The following is a 20,959-nucleotide window of genomic DNA, read 5'->3' on the forward strand; positions in this document are numbered from 1 at the left end:
TTGTGGACTTATACATTTGTTGTTTTGGACTGGCCCGGTTGAACCCTGATGCGCACAGCCGGCTGGTTGAACTTTGTCCCTGTTAATGTTTTTCTCCATTATTTTCAGCTCTGCTGGCTTTTGTGGCCGCAAAGATCCAGACCTTTTCAAAATATGGCCTCCTTGCTATTTATTGATTTTGTTTGCCTCCTGCTGAAGTGTTCAGATTCAAGATGCCATAGCTGATTTTAACACCAGCTTTGCTTCCCTTATCTAGTAGTGGTTCATTACCTCAGACTGGTCCCAAGAAAGCTAGTTTACTTTGTAAGAAGAGAGCTCACTTATCCCCTACGGCTTTGTATGCGCTCCTTTTTCTACAGTGTGTAATGAGCCTTAATAAAGCATGGGACTGTTTTTTACCCGACATCATACCACTATATACAACCACATTTTCTCACCTTGTTTTTGGCATCATTGGGAAAAAAATCCATAATAACCTTTCAGCATATTGTAATTCAAGTGCTCTGAGAGAAAACTAGACTCCTGCACCTCCTCTTGGCTCTGTTTACAGGCTTTAGAAAATCTAGCCCGTAACTTTAGACTTTGGCCAATCACAGGCCATTTCAGAGAGAGAGCGTTCCTATTGGCTGTTCATTCAACAGAGGCAGCTTTCAATCACTCGCAAACTCCGATCAAACTAGGCAGTGCTGATCAAATATGACTTGATATACTGTTACTATAATGCCTTTTTCTCACCTCAAATGTTTTCAGAATTTGAGTTTGTTCGGAGTTCACAAGTGATTGACAGCTGCTCAGAGACGGCAAGGCTCCATCTCGGCCCTGATTGGTTGTTTTCCTCCGGTCTGTGAACTCTTGCCGATGCCATTAGGGGCACCGGATTTTCAAGTTTCAGATAACCTGTCTTATGCACTTCTGTCAGGATATAGTTATAAAAATAACTTTTTGAATCATATTTGCTCCAATCTTGCCTACCTCATCTTTTAGGCAGCAGATTATTTACTCGCCTTAATCAACAATCTGATATTCTGTCACTCCAGATTATGTGAACACGGCAGCCAGGCCTTTTTGCCCAGTGCAAAGACATGGTGGCACATTACATCCACAGTAATACTGGCCTTTAGATTGGTCGCCTGCCTGCTTTTAGAACTGATTTGGCTGCTCATGTGGATGCAGAAGTCTCGTGAGGATCCTGACTTCAACTGGACGTCTGGTGAACGTTGTGATGTGTCAGCCATCTGAATAGAGCAGTGGGAGTCGGGGACTGTTTGGTGATATGCCAGTTTCCCAGCGAAACTGCGCATGTCCTTCTCTGCTCTGTCAGACCTTTTCATCTCACATGAATCTCTGCAAACAGAGTAGCCGGGTGGGTTTTCCTCTTGAACACTCAGCCAAGTATTGATCGGTTAAATCAGTGTCCATCCTTTAAATCGCCTCTCAATAATATCTCTTTTTACTGCCTTTTCATATCTTTTTCTTGCACGCTTCGATTCAGTGCTCTGTGACATCTTATTTAAAAAGTGCTCTTATTTTTTTTAATGATGGCGGCGGCGATTATTTCATAATTATTCTTAAACGTATTAGCCACAGTTTCTTTTAAAGAGCATCAAAGGACAGGATGCAGCTACATGTTGGTGCAAACATGTCACAGAAGTTGAAATGTGGGGCTAAGGCGCTTGTTTGTGTGGTCTGCACACACATGAGTGTGTGAGCGGTTTGTGAGAGCCCCCCAGGCAACAGTTCACAGCTGAAATGTATTCCACATCAAAGCCGAACCAAAATAAGACATTTTGTATGCGCACATAAAATGCCCTGTGCGGTCTAATTTGCAGCTTAAATGGTTTCAGTTACATTTATAAACAAGTCAATTCCCGTAATTAAGTACCATCAATAGAATACATTTTCAGTATTGACACGTTCTCGTTGGTTTTTCTTGGTTTTGAACCGCAGAAAATTCTGCTTTATATAGTTTAGTTGCTGGGCTACATATGAATGTTATTAAAGGCCCTTAAGAGCCTGTTTTTTCTCAATTAACTTCTGACTATAAAGTATTAAGATTTTCTGTTTAAAGCTGAAGTTGGCGCAAATATGAAAAAAAAGTTATTTTTTTAAAACGGTCACTATATCCTGACAGTAGTGCATGAGACAGATAATCAGAAAAGTATCCGGTGTCCTCCGGTGCTCCTAATGGCATTCGCAAGATTTCACAGCGCCGAAGGAAAACAACCAATCAGAGCCGAGGATTTTCTACAGCAGCTGTCAAATCGCTGCTCGCGAAACTCCCCAACTCTGATCAAACGGTCAAACTAGGCAGCGCTGATCAAATATGAATCAATCATCTGTTACTGTAATGCCTATTTCTTGCCTCAAATGTTTTCAGAATCATCTTGTAGTGTACTGTTTAGCTGTAAAATAAGAAAGTTTGCTCCGGCTGGTGGGCGGTGCTTGGTTTGGGCTTGACTGTTTTCAACATGGCGGCCGGGTCAGACTTTCTTTTCTCTCTATTCTCATATTTGATCAGCGCTGCCTAGTTTGACAGTTTGATTGGAGTTCGGGAGTTTCACGAGCAGTGACTGACAGCTGCATTAGCGACTGCTCGGCTGTGATTAGTTGTTTTTGTTCGGGCGCTGTAGAAACTTGCAAATGCCATTAGGAGCAAGAGGGGGAGGTATAGGAACATGATTTCAACTGATCTCAGCATGACTGCCGGGTCACAAACTTTCTCATCTTACAGCTAAACAGTACACTACAAGATGATTCTGAAAACATTTGAGGCGAGAAATAGGCATTACAGTAACAGATTATTGATTCATATTTGATCAGCGCTGCCTAGTCTGACCGTTTGATCGGAGTTCGCGAGTGATTGACAGCTGCTCAGAGACAGCAAGGCTCCAGCTCGGCTCTGATTGGTGGTTTTCCTCCTGTCTGTGAACTCTTGCCAATGCCATTAGGAGCACCGGAGGACACAGGGGATCATGATTTTTTTCAGATAACCTGCCTCATAGACTGTTGTCAGGATAAAAATAACTTTTTATCATGCTCAAAGTTACCAACTTTAGATGAAATATTTAAAAAATAATGGCTTAGCCAATGTTTTATGAGGAAGGAAACACATTCAACACATTTGTTAGACCTCCCACAGGGCGTTTTGGTGAGAAACTGAATATAAAAAAATAACTTTAGTTTGTTTACTAGAAAACTCCACAGGACACCTTTAACACTCAACATCTCTGATAATCGGTTCCATCAGGACGGTGTGGTGTTATTTTGACAATGCTGGCACCACAGGCAAACCACCAAATTAGGATTTGTTTACATCCACGTTTGCTCGCTAGTAGTCTTCTTCACTACCGTTGTTGGGTGGATTGCTGCATGTTTTTGGGCACATTACCGACACCAACTGTTGATCAGCAGAATATCGTGAAACACCCCTGTCTATGTGCGTATTCTTGCATGTGCACACAAACAAACAAGACCAAAACATTACTGCATTGTGTTCCTAATAGTCAGAAACTCCACAGGGTGCTTTTTAAACTTTTGAATAGATAAAGACAGAGAATTTTTTTTCTGAGCTTAGCCTTGATTATTGCTTATTTAGTCATGAATATTTATTGTGATAGAGAAATACGTCAGATCAGAAACCCAAGTTTTCAGTGGCTTTGAATAAGTGGATGCACTTTACCACATGATATAATGTATTTCAGTTGTGTGTCACACATAAAACTGAACTATAGACATCCATTGTTTTATCCTCAGGCAACCTTTGCTTCTTGTACACATTTTTCTCGGCCTGTGGGTCAGATAGTGTTTTCCATTTTATTTATTCAGAAAGAGTTTGCTTTATAAATATTATATTCGGTTGTAGTAAAGTATTTCCCTGTGACTAACAACATTTATCTCACTCTACGTAAACATAACTCAACAAACTTCCTGCTGCACGCCTACCAGCGGTCCTCGTAGTCTGCGACTCGCAAACGGAAAGCATGAAAATACAAATGTTCTATATTTTCTGTATTGATTGTCTTTTTTTTTCTTTCCCCCAGGATACATCGCTCCGTGGAGCGGTCGTTTCTACTCTCTCTGGGACACCGGGTAAGCTCTGTTGACCTTCACACTCTCACCGTCGATGGAACACTTGTTCAATCGAGTGTGTGTTTTCTAAGACGGCTATAAACCCCCCCTCTGCACCATCCCAGAGGGGAAAACAGTACAGCACAGGCTGCGTGTTGAACTATTGTCTTACCTCCAAACAGCACCAGGCACCCTGTGTTCTCCAAATGCACTGCAACGTGTTTGATATTTCAGCACACCCAATCAATTCTCTCCCCCCCTCCTGTCTGCTGACTGAAGCAGTATGGGATAGTTTTTTCTTTTCCTCTTTCCTCTGGAGGCTGATACTAATTCCTTAATGTGCTGTGTGTTTTCTCCTACCCAGCTGTAATCACAAAACACTTTGTGAAATATTTAAAATTGTATAGAAACTGCTGTGTTGAAGCCCGTTAATGAATAAAGAGGGAACACAGATCAGAAAAACGAAGCAAAAAGAAGAACATGAATCATGTTGAGTGCTAAATTTGTTCATATTTTAACATAAGCATGCCGGGGAGGTAAATTATCTTTTTTTCCCCTCATAATTCTGGAGTTAATCAGGAGGATCTATTGTATAATTTGTCTCAACACTCCCAATGCGCTCAACCCAACATGAATAACATCCTGTCTGTCTCTTCCTCCCCCTCCCTCCCTTTATCCCTTAGCTACGCCAAGATCCACATCCCTATCATAGCGTCGGTGTCGGAGCACCAGCCGACGACGTGGGTCTCCTTCTTCTTCGACCTCCACATCCTGGTCTGCACGTTCCCAGCAGGCCTCTGGTTTTGTATCAAGAACATCAATGATGAACGAGTGTTTGGTAGGAACATTTTTTTTAAAACCACAGCTTTTGAAAATATGCTTTTAAAGATTTAAATTCCACTGTGGCATAAAGTTACCACGTGCAAGAAGCAGCTGTTTTTCTTTGCTCTGAATTTCCATCTCAGTTCTCTCCTTTAACGTATGAACACAGGACACTCCTACATAATATATTTTGGCCACCAAATTAAATTATTTCAACTTTGTTTCACAGAAATCACGTTTTTAACCATGGAAGCAGTGAGGCAATTTAGAGCTGTAATTGGATTTTTCTTACCAAAAAGAAAGTTAACTTATGTTTGTATGTACTGTACATAGGCTTGCACCTTTTGACTTTTTATCAAAGAATCATATACACACAGTTGATCATATTTTTGTGCTGATGATTGTCGCCTGTCCAAACAGCACTTCCTTGAGTCCCCAGCAATACACCCGACAAGTGTGAAGTAGATCGGATGAGCGTTTTTTTAGATATGTGAAGGGCACACAGACATACAGACAGAGACTCGCTTGCTAAAACTTGAAACAGAGTACAGTATAGTATCTCCTTTGTCTCCAATATTGTGATGCGCTCTCAGCTTTCCACCTGCCTGAAAGAAGAACATTGAGGAGGACTTGAAAAACAATTCAACTAAAACTTTTATGTATACAGAGTAAGACGGCCGAGATCAAGGGCAGAGAACCTTTGAGCGCTAGAAACAGTCCTTCAGCAGCCCGTTTCTCCCTCAGACTTAATCAGCCAATTACAGCTATTGATTAGCCATGCACCTGTTGAGCCGGGTCGGCACTTTTCAAGGACGGAAAGCAGCCAGCGCTCTCTCTCCATTTAGCGTTTGAGCTCTGCGGAGCCAACACAGACTGATTATGCCGCGTTACAACTCAATTTCTCTTTTTCATGTCTTTATCTCCTTCTCACACACACCTCCCCATTTCCTCTGTCCTTTGCATTCACACCGTCTTTCTCCTCGTCTGACCTTTCGTCTGCTTCGTTCTCCCTCTCTCCCCCCACCCCTCCCACCCACCACCTTCTTTTTCTATTTTCGTTCCAGTGGCCCTGTATGCCATCAGCGCAGTCTATTTCGCCGGTGTGATGGTGCGCCTGATGCTCACACTGACTCCTGTGGTATGCATGCTGTCCGCGGTGGCTTTCTCCAGCGTCTTCGAGCATTACATGGGAGATGACACGAAGAGGGAGAAACCCCCCGCTGAGGACAGCAGCGACGAGGATGACAAGAGGAACTCTGGGAATCTTTATGACAAGGTCAAGACAGAACTGAATGATTGTCGCAAAGACAAAACAGTCACTGAGTTATTCTGCTAAGCTCCTTTGCACACCTTTGCTGTTTGGATTTATCATTTGCTTGTTTGTCAGCTTCCCTCGCTCCCCACCAGTTTAGCTTGCCAGTTTGGGTAAACTGTGATTCAGCTGCAGCTGCCATAATTTTAGCTGTCTCACTTTGTTGAATGTTAATCAGACTGCTTGTCTTCGTCTATTCCAGTCCACCTCGTAATCACATCATTTCACATGCTTCCCACAAATACCCATCCTCTAGAAGTGATGCTGAAATATAACATTTTAGCTTTGAAATTGGCGAACGCTTCACAAATGACACATTTAAGCCAGTTTTTGAAGATCGAGACAGCAAAGTTGGACATCTGCTTATGGTGACGAGGCTTATTACACATCATTGCTGCCCTGCAATGACGGGAAAGAAAATGCAGCGATGGACATTTTGACCATGTCAAATTGCCAAACAATTTGATGCAAATTGTGATAAACATTTCTACTGATAGTTGTTGGTAAAAAAAACAAAAACATGTAGTAATGTGCCAATAATAGAGGAATAGAAATCTGGAAGCTGATATAAACAATGCAGGTTACAAAACAGAAAGGTTTTGAGGTCAGAATAAAGATTACAGGGACTAACATTGAATGTATTATATTATTATTATATAACAACATTTTATACAATGTTTACAATGAACTCTACGGGGTACATTTAAAGCTGCAGTCGGTAACTTTGAGCTGAGCTGAACTGTCACTATATCCTGACAGTAGTGCATGAGACAGGTAATCTGAAAAGAAATCCTGTTCCTCTGTGTCCTCCTAGTGCTCCTAATGGCATTAGCAAGTTTCTGCCACGCCCCAAACAAAAACAGCTGTCTCGCGAACTCCGATCAAACTGTCCAACTAGGCAGCGATGATCGAATATGAAGGTAGAGAGAAAAGAAAGTCTGACCCGGCCGCCATGTTGAAAACAGTCGAGCCAAAACCAGGCACCTTGGCAAACTTTCTCATTTTACAGCTGAACAGAACACTACAAGATGTTTCTGAAAACATTCGAGGCGAGAAATCGGCATTACAGTAACAGAATCTCGATTCATATTTGATCAGCGCTGCCTAGTTTGACAGTTTGATCGGAGTTTCACCAGCAGTAATTGACAGCTGCTGTAGAGACTCCTCGGCTCTGACTGATTGTTTTCCTTCAGACGCGGTGAAATCTTGTCAATGCCGTTAGGAGCACTAGGAGGACACAGAGGAACAGTGTTTTTTTTCACAGATTATCTGTGTCATGCACTACTGTCAGGATATAGGGACAGTTTTATGAAAATAACTTTTTATCATGTTTGCTCAAAGTAACTGACTGCAGCTTAAAGGCAGGCATTCAAACTTCTTACATTTCTTTTCATCAGGCAATTAATCAAATGTCATTAACCTATCATGTTCATGGAGAAGTTGTGTTAAAAAGGCTTTGTCTGCTAATCAATTTTGTCCCTTATATTAGCTATAGATAGTTGGTTAACCTTTATTCAGGGAGTTTCATTAAGCTCAAGATCTCCTTTACAAGACAGACCTGAGAACATATATATCTGTCAACACAACAAGATTTGTCACACACATACGCTAATTAACAGTGACACATATTATATATTATCATAATAAAGATATCAACGAATATAACTTTACAGTGCCTCAGTTATATTGGTGTCTGTGACAGGTTTTTTTGCGGCTCATTCCAATAGTTAAGTGCATAGTACCTGGTGCATAGTGTTCTCTACATCTATCCTCGCTCACTTTTAGCCCCAGTTTTAAGTGTCAGAGCAAGTCATTGGAGCTGCTGGTAAAGAAAAATGTTCACATTATGCAGATTTCCTTCCTCTCCAGAGTTTTTATAGCCTTAACAATTCTCTTTTGCGAGTGTGAAATGATATTAACTCATCACAAGGTCCGTCTCACAATGCTTAGTGATGCATCACACAGTCCAGAAAACTTGAGGATGATGTAAGATACTCTGCTCAATTAGTTCATTCAATAATTTATTCCACTCAATAATTCATCTCTCCTTGGAACGCCGCCGTCCCGTCCCCGTCATAATAGCGTTTGTCTCCCCCTGCAGGCCGGCAAGGTGCGCAAGCATGTGTCAGAGCAGGAGAAGGCAGAGGAGGGCTTGGGTCCCAACATCAAGTCCATCGTCACCATGCTCATGCTGATGCTGCTGATGATGTTCGCCGTGCACTGCACCTGGGTCACCAGCAACGCGTACTCCAGCCCCAGCGTGGTGCTCGCCTCGTACAACCACGACGGGTACGGATTATACATGCACGCACACACTTCAGCTGTAATGAGTTAATGGATGTCTCAAGTGATGGTTCATAATGCAGAAGAATGGATTGCTCAACCTTGCATGCAAATGAGCACGTGTGTGTGTGTGTGAGCGTGCACGAGCACACAGAGCAGCAGGATAGAGGAAGTGCATGTTTATTTTATGAGAGGTTTGTGGAAATATTGATATGTGCACCTATAAACTTCAATATGATTTAATATGAACTTAGTGTTTTCTAGGTCACAGAAAACATCTGTGGACCGTCTCTGAATTTACAAAAAGCTTGATATATTATTCTCTCTGAGATTCTTTACAGGCAAAATTATTCTCTTTAAACATTACGGAGGAAATATTGAAGGCCAAGACTAAATGGTAGACGCGAGTCCTCATACATTTATTAATGGTACCACGGCAGCTCTCAGACAATGGTTTTAGCTGGGCTACTGGGAGTAGCATGGCTGTCACTCCACTCTTTCCTCTCGCACATATACACCCACACGCTCACACGCATATTATATGATTTCCATACCTACGAGTTAAAGCGGCAGCAGGATGAATATTTTTGGCATCATCGGGCAAAAATTCCATAATAACCTTTCAGCATATTGTAATTCAAGTGTTCTGAGAGAAACTTCTGCACCTCATCATGGCTCTGTTTTCAGGCTTTAAAAAATCCCTTGACGGGAGACTTTGGCCAATCACAGGTCATTTCAGAGAGAGAGAGCGTTGCTATTGGCTGTTCATTCAACAGAGGCAGCTGTCAATCACTCGCGAACTCCGATCAAATGGTCAAACTAGGCAGCGCTGATCAACTATGAATCAATATTCTGTTACTGTAATGCCTATTTCTCGCCTCAAATGTTTTCAGAATCATCTTGTAGTGTACTGTTTAGCTGTAAAATGTGAAAGTTTGCCCCGGCTGGTGGGCGGTGCTTGGTATTTCCTCAACTGATCTCAACATGGCTGCCGGGTCACAGACTTTGTCATTTTACAGCTAAACAGTACACTACAAGATGAGGCGAGAAATGGGTATTACAGTAACAGAATATTGATTCATATTTGATCAGCGCTGCCTAGTTTGACCGTTTGGTCAGAGTTTGCGAGTGATTGACAGATTCTCAGAGACGGCAAGGCTCCAGCTCGGCTCTGATTGGTTGTTTTCCTCCGGTCTATGAAATCTTGCAGATGCCATTAAGACAGAGACATTTTTTCCAGATTACCTGTCTCATGCACTACTGTCAGGATATAGTGACCGTTTCATAAAAATAACTTGTTTTAATCACATTTGCTCCACTTCTACCCACTGCTGCTTTAATTGGTTGCTTGGCTTTTCGTCTGCTTATGCTCCTCGTGGTAAATTTAGGACACGAGCGTTCAAAGTACAAGATGTTTTTTAACCCCTCGGTTTGTTACGTACGGACGGTTTATTTTCAGCTGTTGTTGCCCTTCTGATTCAAAGTCTTAAACTGAAATATTAATAGCCTCAGCAGTCACATGCCTGTCAACACTGTTACCTGTCAACCTTATTTCCCCCTTTTAGGACGCGTAACATCCTGGATGACTTCAGGGAGGCCTACTACTGGCTGCGGCAGAACACGGACGAGCACGCACGCGTCATGTCGTGGTGGGACTACGGCTACCAGATAGCCGGCATGGCCAACAGGACCACGCTAGTGGATAATAACACGTGGAACAACAGTCACATAGCACTGGTGAGCCTCCTGTCTGCTTCTCTCTTTGCGCTCTTCCTGTTTTGATTCACACACATACAGAGAGACAAAAGATTTCCTCCAACAGCCACTGGATGATTAGCAAGCTCTTCCGTGGATTTTTTTTATGTAATTGCCACATAGTATAAAACTGTTCCTTCCAACAAGCCACATAATCTTGTTTGCTTAAACTTTTCCCATTGAATTTACACTGTAGGGGGATTTCAGTTAATTGCTGTCAGATTCTGTGGGTTTGATTTATGTTTTTTTCTCTCTCTCTGCTGCCAGACATAGAGGAATGTTTTTTATCTTTAGTCTGTTAAAGGCCCCTGGCTTTCTTCTCTCGTGCTTTCTACCTGCGTCTTGTTGTCTCTTCAGCATCTGTCCACAGGAAATGTAATTACAGAGGAAACAAGATGGATGTCTGTTTAATAATTCCTGTGTTTTTTCCCCCCCTGCCATCGCCGTATTGAAGCGCCGTGTCTTGTTAAACAGAGGAAACTCCAATTAAAGTGCGACTTGTCATTCCTCGCCGCTGTTTTTTAGGTGGGGAAAGCCATGTCGTCCAACGAGAGCGCAGCCTACACAATCATGAGGTCGCTGGATGTGGACTACGTGCTGATTATCTTCGGAGGTGTAATTGGCTACTCAGGAGATGATATAAACAAGTTCCTGTGGATGGTGAGGATAGCGGAGGGAGAGCACCCCAAGGACATCAGGGTGAGTTTGAGACCTGCCCGTCACTGCAGCCGTTCTCCACCAAATCTTGTAGCAAGCACTTACACAGCAGTGAAATCAATGTTTCCTCTTCACTCCTACTAACTGGACGCAATGCGAACATCAGGTTGTTTCACTTTTTCCCCCGATGAAGATGTTCTGAACCTGTTCTGTGCATCAGCAAACAAGCTAAGCATCATGTCGCTTATTTAATAAAACGCTTGCCCTGGCTCTCTTTATGGGAAGTTTTGCACACTTGTTCCACCTACAAACTGTTTTCATTGGTCTAAATTGACGCTGATGTCCGTGACAATTTTATTTCCCTTACAAGGAAAACATAGCTGTAGTAGCTGAGGAAATGATTAAAACTTAAGAAAATTAGTTATATTACATAACTTAGACAATTAATAATTTGTAGAGGGAGAAATTACAACGGCGCCCAAAACATTTCGCTCCTATATCTGGACAATTTTTCACGCTCCATCCGCCAGAGTTCACTCACTCGTTGTATGTTAGGACGAGGTGTTAACGTGTGTTCAGACCAAACACAACACTAATTTTCGCCTTGTGTTACTCGCGCAAATACGGCTGCTCGAGTGTTTTTAAATATTTGAATCAATTGACAGCCCCTAGTAATAATAAAGTATAAGTCCCAAAATATACCATGAAATAAGGAATAATCCCACAACATTATTTGTTCAGGAGCCAGATCAGTTTGAATTGCGTTCGTCACCCACTGGTGGTCGTTCTGTGTAGTTTCTGTTTTTGACCCTGGAAACAAGAAGCGCTTCACTTCCTGTCCAGGTCTTACCTGAGGCAGCCACGTGTTACTGCTGGACACAATCTAATGCCATCCTCTCTTTCCCAGTTTAAACATGACATCATCTGTAACTAGTATTGTTTATTAACATAAAAGTGACATGGATGCATCGTTATTTGTTTGACAATGCGTTGTTTAGCCAGGCATGGTTGACTTTTTTCTTTGTTATTTAGAAGAGTACAAACCAACTTACCTTGTACTTTGCCTATAGTAAGGCTGTCCCGATTACCATTTTTTGGGCTTCGAAGCTTCGGGGAGAAACATTCAAAGGCATCGAAGCTTCTCGTCATCTCTACTGTTTAAATGCCTGGGACAGTGCCGCTGCTGCGCCAGTACTGTACACACACACAACAAACAGCGGTATCTGTCTGAGAATAACTAATAATATTTCATGTTGAATATGAATAATGTTGTGAAGCATTCGAATACTGATTTGGAGGTCAATTACCATGGCAACGGTCACAGCTACGAAGCATTTGGGTCAGCCCTAGCCCTTAGCATAGCTTATTGGTCCTTTATTTAAATGTTGTGGTGAAAGATGTCATACAGCCCTTAAGCTAAGCTCTGTGAGATGCTGTGCAGTGATGCAGCGTTTTCATTTGTATTCCCTTGTTCTTTGTCCACAGTGTTAAACTTACTCCTATTAAACCGCCAAACTCTACACATCGGTCTGCTCCTTGGAGCTTGATTAGGAGCGTTTAGCTGTCTGTATAGCCGGGTACATGTTCATGGGGACAACACTCAGCGAGGACAGAACATTATTCATTATTCATATTCAACATGAATTATTATTAGTTATTTTCAGATGGATATCACTGTTAGTTGTGTGTAGATGTGCGTGTGTGTACAGTAGTGCGGCAGCGGCACTGTAACGATGGAGACAGACAGACAGAATATTACTCACCGAAGCTTCGAAGCCTAAAAATTGGTATTCAGGACAGCCCTAAAACTTACCATGTAGTCCTATGGCTTCGCTCACTTTTCTCCATGCCCTCTACTTTTTTTCTCTGTGTGGTACTGACGTTGAGTCGTAGAGCTCCGGGTGCCCACAGATGGCGACAATAAGTTTGTCCTCCATTTCTCTTCGCTATTGGTCTGAACACACCATTATACTTTCACTCTTTATAATGATGCTCAAGGACAGACTCTGTTTAGCCCATTGTGGCGCATTCATGACATATTATCCGGGACTTAGAGGCTCATCCTGAACAGCAGCCTTAATTGCAAGAAAATATCCCATTCAGATTTTCCAGTTCATCCCCATTTCACATATTTCTTTGTCAGTTTTGAATTGTCAGCGTACAGCTGAAGCCACAAAACAATTTACATGCACTCAAGAAAACCAGGTTATTCAGGGAAAGCACAATACGCAGGAAGTCACACAACACATTCACATGCTGGTTACCGTTAGAGATGGGACTGATCTGATCCAACATCGGTATCTGGTTCCGATATGATGTAATTCACATATCGGATACCGTACTGAAGTCACAGATTCACGTACCGATCCATATAAAGATGTAATAATGGTGCAGAATGTCCCTCTGGTCGTGTTACAGCTCCAAAGCAGCTAGTTAGCTACGCTAGCGTCTATAGCACAGAGGTCGAGTGGCTGCTCGAAGCCCAGAACAGGAGATCAACATGATAAACACATTATCATTATTTGTATTTTCACAGTGACGGTTCTCCGGATTTCAACCGGGCTAACGCGGCCGGCCTGCCGTTTGTGCCGGTGAGAGTTGGGGTGCTCTCAATAAACCGTTCAACATTCAGGCTACTTCTAGCAGCTATTAATAATCTAGATGTATATGTACCTGTTCCAGCTGGTCTCTGACTCTGCATGGTAACCATAGCAACATCTCACCACTTCCCCCCTATTCAACATCCGACACAAACACAAACAGACCTCTGACCTCGCCTTTTATTACTTCATCAAAATGACTGAAAAGGGTAATGTTAGATATTTATTTCTCTACACAGTGCTTGCACTTTTATTTCAAATATTCACTTTGAAAGCCTCATGAAGGAGTTGTCTGTTTGCCGTTTTGCACTCCTCTTTAAAATTCTCTTATTACTTTTGAACTCATGTATAGAAATCTACTAGTAGTTTCGCTGTGCACTTGATTTGTTCAAGTTTTTCCAGTACATTAAAGGCGTTGCCATGGCAATTTGCACTCCTACACCTGTTTGTATGTGGGGCGTACTTAACCTACAGCGCAAATAAATTGCACCCCTGCATTGCATCTCTAGTTACCATAAAGCTGCGTATATATTTAGACTTTTTGTTAGTTTCGATTTTGTTTCGAGAATTATTAAGGATACGAGAATGTATCGCTGTGTGCGTAATGATCTTTCCTTTCATACCACCACTCTGCTGTCACATTATTACTTTACCTGATGATTAAAAACCCGGCTACCTGCATCCATGGCCAAACAAATCTGTGTTCTCCAGGAGAAATCTAGCTGAGGAAGCCATGTTTATCTAATCCCCGACTCCGATTACAGAATTGGCTTTCTTGATTACATGACGTTAAAAGGGGAACACCGCCTAAATTAAGAATTCCAATATATTATTTCCACGCCTGAGGAAAGTTGAATCAATATTTGTGAACATGAGCTACTCTCTCTCTCAAAGCCAGAAACCAGAGAAGTGAGTCTCCAACTTGTGATGTCATAGGGTATAAAGTCTGGAGCTGCTCCATAGATAATGAGTGGGAGGCTGATTTTATGGACCCACAGAATGTTTGTTTTCTTTTTTTAATACCTAAATGAGTTTTATTCTATTATAGTGTTCTCAGTTGTATATTATATATTCAGAACATTCCCCTGGGTGCTCTTAGTGTCATCTATAACATCTCTCCCCATTCATTGCTCCACACTTTATACCCGATGACATCACAAGTTTGAGTTTTAGCATCCTAGTTTTTGGATTTGGTAGAGAGTTGTTCATGTCTACTAATATTTTTTGGACTGTCTTAGACCATAGGAATAACATGACAGATTTTGAAAATGGAGCAAGTCGACTGTAACTCGGTTACTTAAAGTAATAGTTCAGCATTTTGCTTTTTTGACGAGAGTTAGATGAGAAGATTGATAAATATCTGATATAAAATCTACCTACCAGCACCTCTAAAGCTCACTGGTTACATATTATATCTTGTTTGTTTAATCTGTACAAAAAAACGAACGCACTGACTGAGGAATGCATGTTTCTGGTTTTGTGTGTATCCGAGATTCACATTTAACATTTGTTTTAAAATAAGTCATTCTTATAAGTTATTTTTAAACTAGTATAGGACAGTAGTTTCTAAACAATGTTTTATGTGAGCACAATAGCTGATATAAGGAATATGATTTGATTATTTTTATCCACCATGCTCTATCGGAGCCTCATCAATTACTGTGAAACTGTCCTCAAATGTTTCATATTTTGATCCACCCTTATAATCATCTCCAGTCAGTGAGTTCTATTAAATTGCTTCACCTTCTGGCCCTGATCCTCCCATACTTTCATCCCTGTCTTCTTCAGGAGAGCGACTACTTCACCCCTCAGGGAGAGTTCAGAGTGGACAAGGCCGGCTCACCGACTCTGCTCAACTGCCTCATGTACAAGATGTCCTATTACCGATTTGGTGAAATGCAGGTGAGGAGAGAGACTTTTCCAATCAAAGACGCTTTCACTTTCCAGCCGAGTAACCTCGCTGAAGTAAAAACTCTTCGACTGTGCAGGTCTTTGATCATTTTTTTTTTTCCCTCCAGGTGAGGTCATACCAGGGCTAGTGGGAGAAATTTAAAAAAGATTTTGTGGAGATCATGATCCACTTCGTCAGTATAAATAATGAGTTCCAGCTTTGTGCAGAGATCAGAAAGTAACAAGCAGCTGCCATCGTGGTAGAAGTAAAAAGCACTGCTGGTATATTTTATGCAGCTTTACCACAGAATAACAAGCAGCTGCCACCACCAAAGGTGTACAACTTTTTTTGCTACTGTATCTTAAAAGCAGAGCTGGCTGACAGACAGGTAGAGGAGGATTTAAGGAGATGCCTTGGGGAGCTCCTGAGGTTCGGAGAGGGAGCGGGTGGGGGGGGGAGGAAAGGATGGAGGAGGAATATGAACGATTGGCGGAATCTCTCAAATGTTCCACGGCTACTTCTGGCAGGTAGCGGAGAGAGAGATGAGAGGGATACCTCTTTGCCAGGTGCTTACATCCCCGCTGTAGATGCGGCACCGGCCAACAGCGCAGCGGAGACGGGAGAATCAATGCAGCCGCCATCTGTAGACAGACAGCCAACGCTGTGTGTGGCTCACAGCGCTGTTTTGGGGCGAAAATATGGAGAGACTGAGGCGCAGGAGGAGACGGAGGAGAGGAGGGAGTGAGCCCAGCGAGAGAAGAAAGAGTAGATTACGGAAACAGGATGTGACAAGGAGAAACGGAGGCTTAGAGGACATCAGGAAACACACAATAAGGAGATAGTTGAGGATGCAGTTTGTAGCGGTGAGTGGAGATTAAAGGATAATACTGACAATGTGAAATACAGTACGGAGTAGAAAGTAATGAATAGAACTTCATATCTCCCTAAAAACGTGCTCATTTATCTCTTTTTCTTGACATTTAAATGACGAGTTGAACAGTGCCAGTAGACGCACGGCGAGAGACTAAACTATTGTGACTAATAATAGTTTGATATTTCACACCCCGTGCGTCCTCTAAAGCAGCCTGAAGGCACACACGAGACGCCAAGGTGTTCTGTAGAGGAGAACGTGGTACACAAAGGAGAACAAAACAATAGAGGGGAGGTGGATAGAGTGGAGCTATAAGAATAGAGGTGACAAGGGCAACTCAAATGTGAGAAGGACACAGTAAGAGCAGAATAATAGGAACAAGAGGTTGGGAGTGATTCATATAAAGTATGTAATAGTCGCCAAAGGACAGATGCTGCGCTGTAAACAAAGAGATGTCAAAATTGTTGTTTTTCCTTTATAATTGTGTTTGTCCTTGTCCTTGTCTTTGTCTGTTGAATGCAAAGTTTGAATTAGAAAAAAACTTCAGTGTGCTGCGATGACATTATAACGATGCCACAAGGCTACAGCCAGCAGCTGGTTAGCTTAGCTTAGCATATGGACTGGAAACACAGGGTGAAAAGGGCTAGTCTGGTTCAGTCCAAAGGTACATTTCGCTAATTAACATCTTGTTTCTTTAATCATTAGACTATTTCAGACTTTGTCACCTTTAGACAGAGCTAGGCTAGCTGTTTCCCCCGTTTCCAGTCTTTGTGTTAAGTAAGTAAGGGATAATGTACAGCGAGCCGGTCATTGTTGCGAAATACACCAGCCACTTCGTGTCGGGGTCTCTCATTGGCCTGAAGGGGTTTATTTCACAACAATGACCCACTAGCTGTACATTATCCTGCTTATTATACGGCTACTTACTGCTACTACTACTACTACTACTACTACTACTACTACTACTACTTCTTGAAATCAATCATTTGACACAAAACCGGTCAGTCAGAGTCCGACATCAGAACTGCGCCCATAGCAACGGTCTGTTATACATAGCAACGGTCTGTTATACATAGCAACGGTCTGTTATACATAGCAATGGTCTGCTATAAAGAAGTAACAGACCGTAGAACGCTGTGATTGACCAATCAGAATCAAGTATTCAACAAAGCTGTGTAATAAGCTAAGCTAACCGCCTGCTAGCTGTACATTTATCCAATATGCAGATATGAGAGTGGAGTCAATCCTCTCATCTAACTCTATGAACTCCCCAAAGTGTCAAACTATTTCTTTAAAAGACCAATATATAATATATGTATTGTTATAAATCATAAAATGGCCATCCTATGTCATCAGAGGTTAAGGAAACGTATCACTGTATCACAAATATGCCTCGGGGAGCTTTACAATCTGTACAGCATACGACACCCTCTGTCCTTTTAGACCCTCGCTTTCATTAAGGAAAAACTCCCCAAACAAACCCCTTCCTGCATGGAACATTTAAACCAAGACACACAGCTGACTGCTAATTAATGACAACCTTATCCCGTCTCCCAGCTGGACTTCCGGACGCCTCCCGGCTTCGACCGAACGCGCAACGCCGAGATCGGCAACAAGGACATCAAGTTCAAGCACCTGGAGGAGGCGTTCACCTCAGAGCACTGGCTGGTGAGGATCTACAAGGTCAAGAAACTGGACAACAGGGAGGCGCTGGACCACAAGCTGCGCAGCGTAGTGCCCAAGCAGAAGTACACCTCCAAAAAGGTAGAAGGAGACTTCCTGTTCTATTGTTTTATATGCAGGAATCATTTTGCCTTTTAGTTTTAGAAAGATTTATGTTTGAAAAGTGACTAGAAATTAACGATTTAGAAAAAATATCTAATTATGATTATTTTTACTGATATTATATTTGCAATATGATTTGCGATATTTGAGGGAATGATAATTTTTACATCATTATTCTTATTTTCATTGAAAAACATTAAAATGATTATGGTGTGATTTTTGCAGGGATCTGTACCAAACAAAGATGTTTGCTTAAGTCTGTAGATTATGATCTGTAGGCAGCACCACAAATAATATATTAAAATCATTTTGACATATTTTGGTTTTGAGGATGGAATTACTGGGTTTTCTCTGGACAATGAAAAAAACTTTTATGTTAAGTTATAATTAATACTGTAGGCTGGGACCAGAATAACAACGTGACTGTACATATAATTAACTCACTCAATTGGAGCATTTTTTATTATAATAAACAACTCGATATATCACGACTAAACTAGAGTATGTGCTCCAATTTAAGTTTTTAATACCAGTATTATAAGTATAATATGTACTTGTTTATATATACAGTATATTGAAGCAGAGTAGCTCTTAAAGTCGACCATTTCTGTGACACTAAATTCACCATATTCACTCATCATATTCATCCCTAATATCCAGTAAATTCTAGATGAAAATGATTTTCGTTGGAGAATACATTGTCTTTTTCTTTCTGTCCCTCCAACCAGACTGCCAAGAGGAAGCGAGGACACATCAAGAACAAGCTTGTCCTGAGGAAAGGCAAGAAACTACAAAAAAAATAATGGTGACGATGAACTCTTCTAGGAAAAACAAACAAAACAACTGCGAAGAAACCTCTAACAACCAATGAAGAAGAACACAGGGGCCGTTTATCTGGCACTTGGTCTCAAGCGCTTCTCATTAGAGCGCCCCCGTGTGTCGAGGAAGCGTCATATCTGGCTAGCTCCAGAACCGTTTTATCCTGAGGACCTTTTTGTCTTGCTTATTTTTTTTTCCTGTTTTTGTTTTGTTTGTTTTTTTACTTTGTACTTGAATGTGTGGCGAGGCATAGGGCTGCTCTGCTTGGGTTCGGCGTTGATTTAATTTTTGTGGTACGTTTTTAATTACTGCTTATCAATGCGGGGATCGGGGGGGGGGTGTGAGGAGGTGAAGGGGGGAGACGAGAGAAGACTTAGGAACATTTGCACCAAAGACCCATCGACTTTGCTCCATGGCACATGTGAACTCATTACTGAGAGTGAGGAAGGAAGAAGCGCAGGAAGTGAAAGCTGAGGACTTGTTCCTGACACGTGTACAGAGGACCGTATGCGGTATGGAGGAACGTCACCGTCTAGGCACAGCCCATCTGTAATATTAACCTTTTGACCATCATCCTCTCCTTTATGTCTGCCTGGCTCCCTGACCTTCGGTTTCAAATTCTTTAGAAAAAAAAAAAAATTGGCCTAATATGTAAATATGTTATGTAAAGAATAAGTCTAAAAGGATGATAATAATATATTGGATTATTGTGGTGATTTTTAAATATGCAGTTGTCAGTTATTCTCTTCATTTCTTTATGTGATTTATTTTTTTGTATGACAACAAATAGATCAGTGAATGCAATAATTCTTGTACAGAAGGGGCTTGAGATTTTGTTGGAAGAATGAATGTGAATTTTTACAATGCCCCCCCCTTCCCACCCCCCCACACCTCTATCCCCTCCGCCACACACACACACACCGCCCTTTTTCATAAATTGCATAGATTGTACATTTCTGCTGCTAAGGTTTTAAAGACGGAAAGCAAGCAACTGTGTGTAAAAAGTAGTGATAATAAATTAGGCCTCCCTTCCTGCAGAGGGAGCTCTCTAGTTTAGTGTGCAGAGCCTAGTGCCTCATCGCTGGTCACCATCGCCTCGGTAACTCGTGACTGTCTACTCTTGTTAGCGTTTTTGTTCGGCTCATCGTGTGTCAATGCGGCGGGTTTGGGTGCTTTCGACTGAGGCTTTGGAAACTGGGGATTTTTTTCAAGATGTCTGGAAATAGACTGGTGAACTGTGAAGGGGGGGCCGTTAGTACACAGGCACTGAAACTGAGACTAGAAAAGACAACTGAGGTCAGGATAGGTAGAGACTTCCATCACTGTAGAGCTGTGTCCTAATTCCATACTGCATCCAAGGCTAAAAAGTATTGATTATATTGTTAATTCACACTGTAGAATTAACCACTATTCACATATATGTCAAGAAGCATTACTGTAGGGCTGCAACTAAGGATTATTTCCATCATTTTATCAGCTGATTAGTTGTTTTATCTATAAAATGTCAGTTTCCCAAAGCCCAAGGTGACTTCGTCAAATGTTGTTTTGTTTGACCAACCAACCAAAATCCCTAAATATTAAATTTCCACTGATATAAAACAGAAAAAGTAGCTAAAGGCCCTGGAACAAACAAATGGTTAGCATTTTTTGCTTGAAAAATGTATAATAGTTGCCAATTTAAGGGTTATTCAACCAGTTTTCTTCCGTAAGACAGGGTTTATTTCACAACAATGACCTGTTAGCGGTGCATTATCCCGCTTATTACACAGCTACTTGCTTTTAAGAAATCAATAATTTGACACAAAAATGGTCCAACAAGAGTCTGACATCAGAACTGCGTCCATAGCAACAGTCTGTTATACATAGCAACAGTCTGCTATAAAGAAATAACAGACCGTAAATAGATCAAAAAAGCAGCAGAGGCCGAGATAATCCAAATTGTTAGTCCATAGTACGAGTCGAGCTCCATAACTGCTGGATCCTACATTTCCCATGATGCATCCCAATAGCATCTTGTACTAATGGACCCTCCATATTTGGTAAACACCCACAGATTTGAAACTCCACACCCCCGTTTTTACAAGTTTCTCTAAAAA

General features: G+C 41.7%; 1 protein-coding gene across 1 annotated transcript in view; it reads left to right on the plus strand.

Annotated features, from left to right (window-relative positions):
* Nucleotides 1–19,604, plus strand: part of LOC119502781 (dolichyl-diphosphooligosaccharide--protein glycosyltransferase subunit STT3B) — a 103,660-nt gene extending 84,056 nt beyond the window's left edge. Inside the window, exons 8-16 of the mRNA XM_037793980.1 lie at nucleotides 4,041–4,089; nucleotides 4,752–4,906; nucleotides 5,955–6,166; nucleotides 8,304–8,491; nucleotides 10,051–10,222; nucleotides 10,766–10,939; nucleotides 15,286–15,399; nucleotides 17,817–18,023; nucleotides 18,773–19,604. Coding sequence (XP_037649908.1) covers nucleotides 4,041–4,089; nucleotides 4,752–4,906; nucleotides 5,955–6,166; nucleotides 8,304–8,491; nucleotides 10,051–10,222; nucleotides 10,766–10,939; nucleotides 15,286–15,399; nucleotides 17,817–18,023; nucleotides 18,773–18,847 — 1,346 coding nt within the window. The 3' untranslated portion in view covers nucleotides 18,848–19,604. The remainder of the gene's footprint in view (nucleotides 1–4,040; nucleotides 4,090–4,751; nucleotides 4,907–5,954; nucleotides 6,167–8,303; nucleotides 8,492–10,050; nucleotides 10,223–10,765; nucleotides 10,940–15,285; nucleotides 15,400–17,816; nucleotides 18,024–18,772) is intronic.
* Nucleotides 19,605–20,959: the final 1,355 nt, after the last annotated feature.

This window comes from Sebastes umbrosus, chromosome 15 (assembly GCF_015220745.1).
Source record: "Sebastes umbrosus isolate fSebUmb1 chromosome 15, fSebUmb1.pri, whole genome shotgun sequence".
In the NCBI taxonomy this organism is placed as follows: domain Eukaryota; kingdom Metazoa; phylum Chordata; class Actinopteri; order Perciformes; family Sebastidae; genus Sebastes; species Sebastes umbrosus.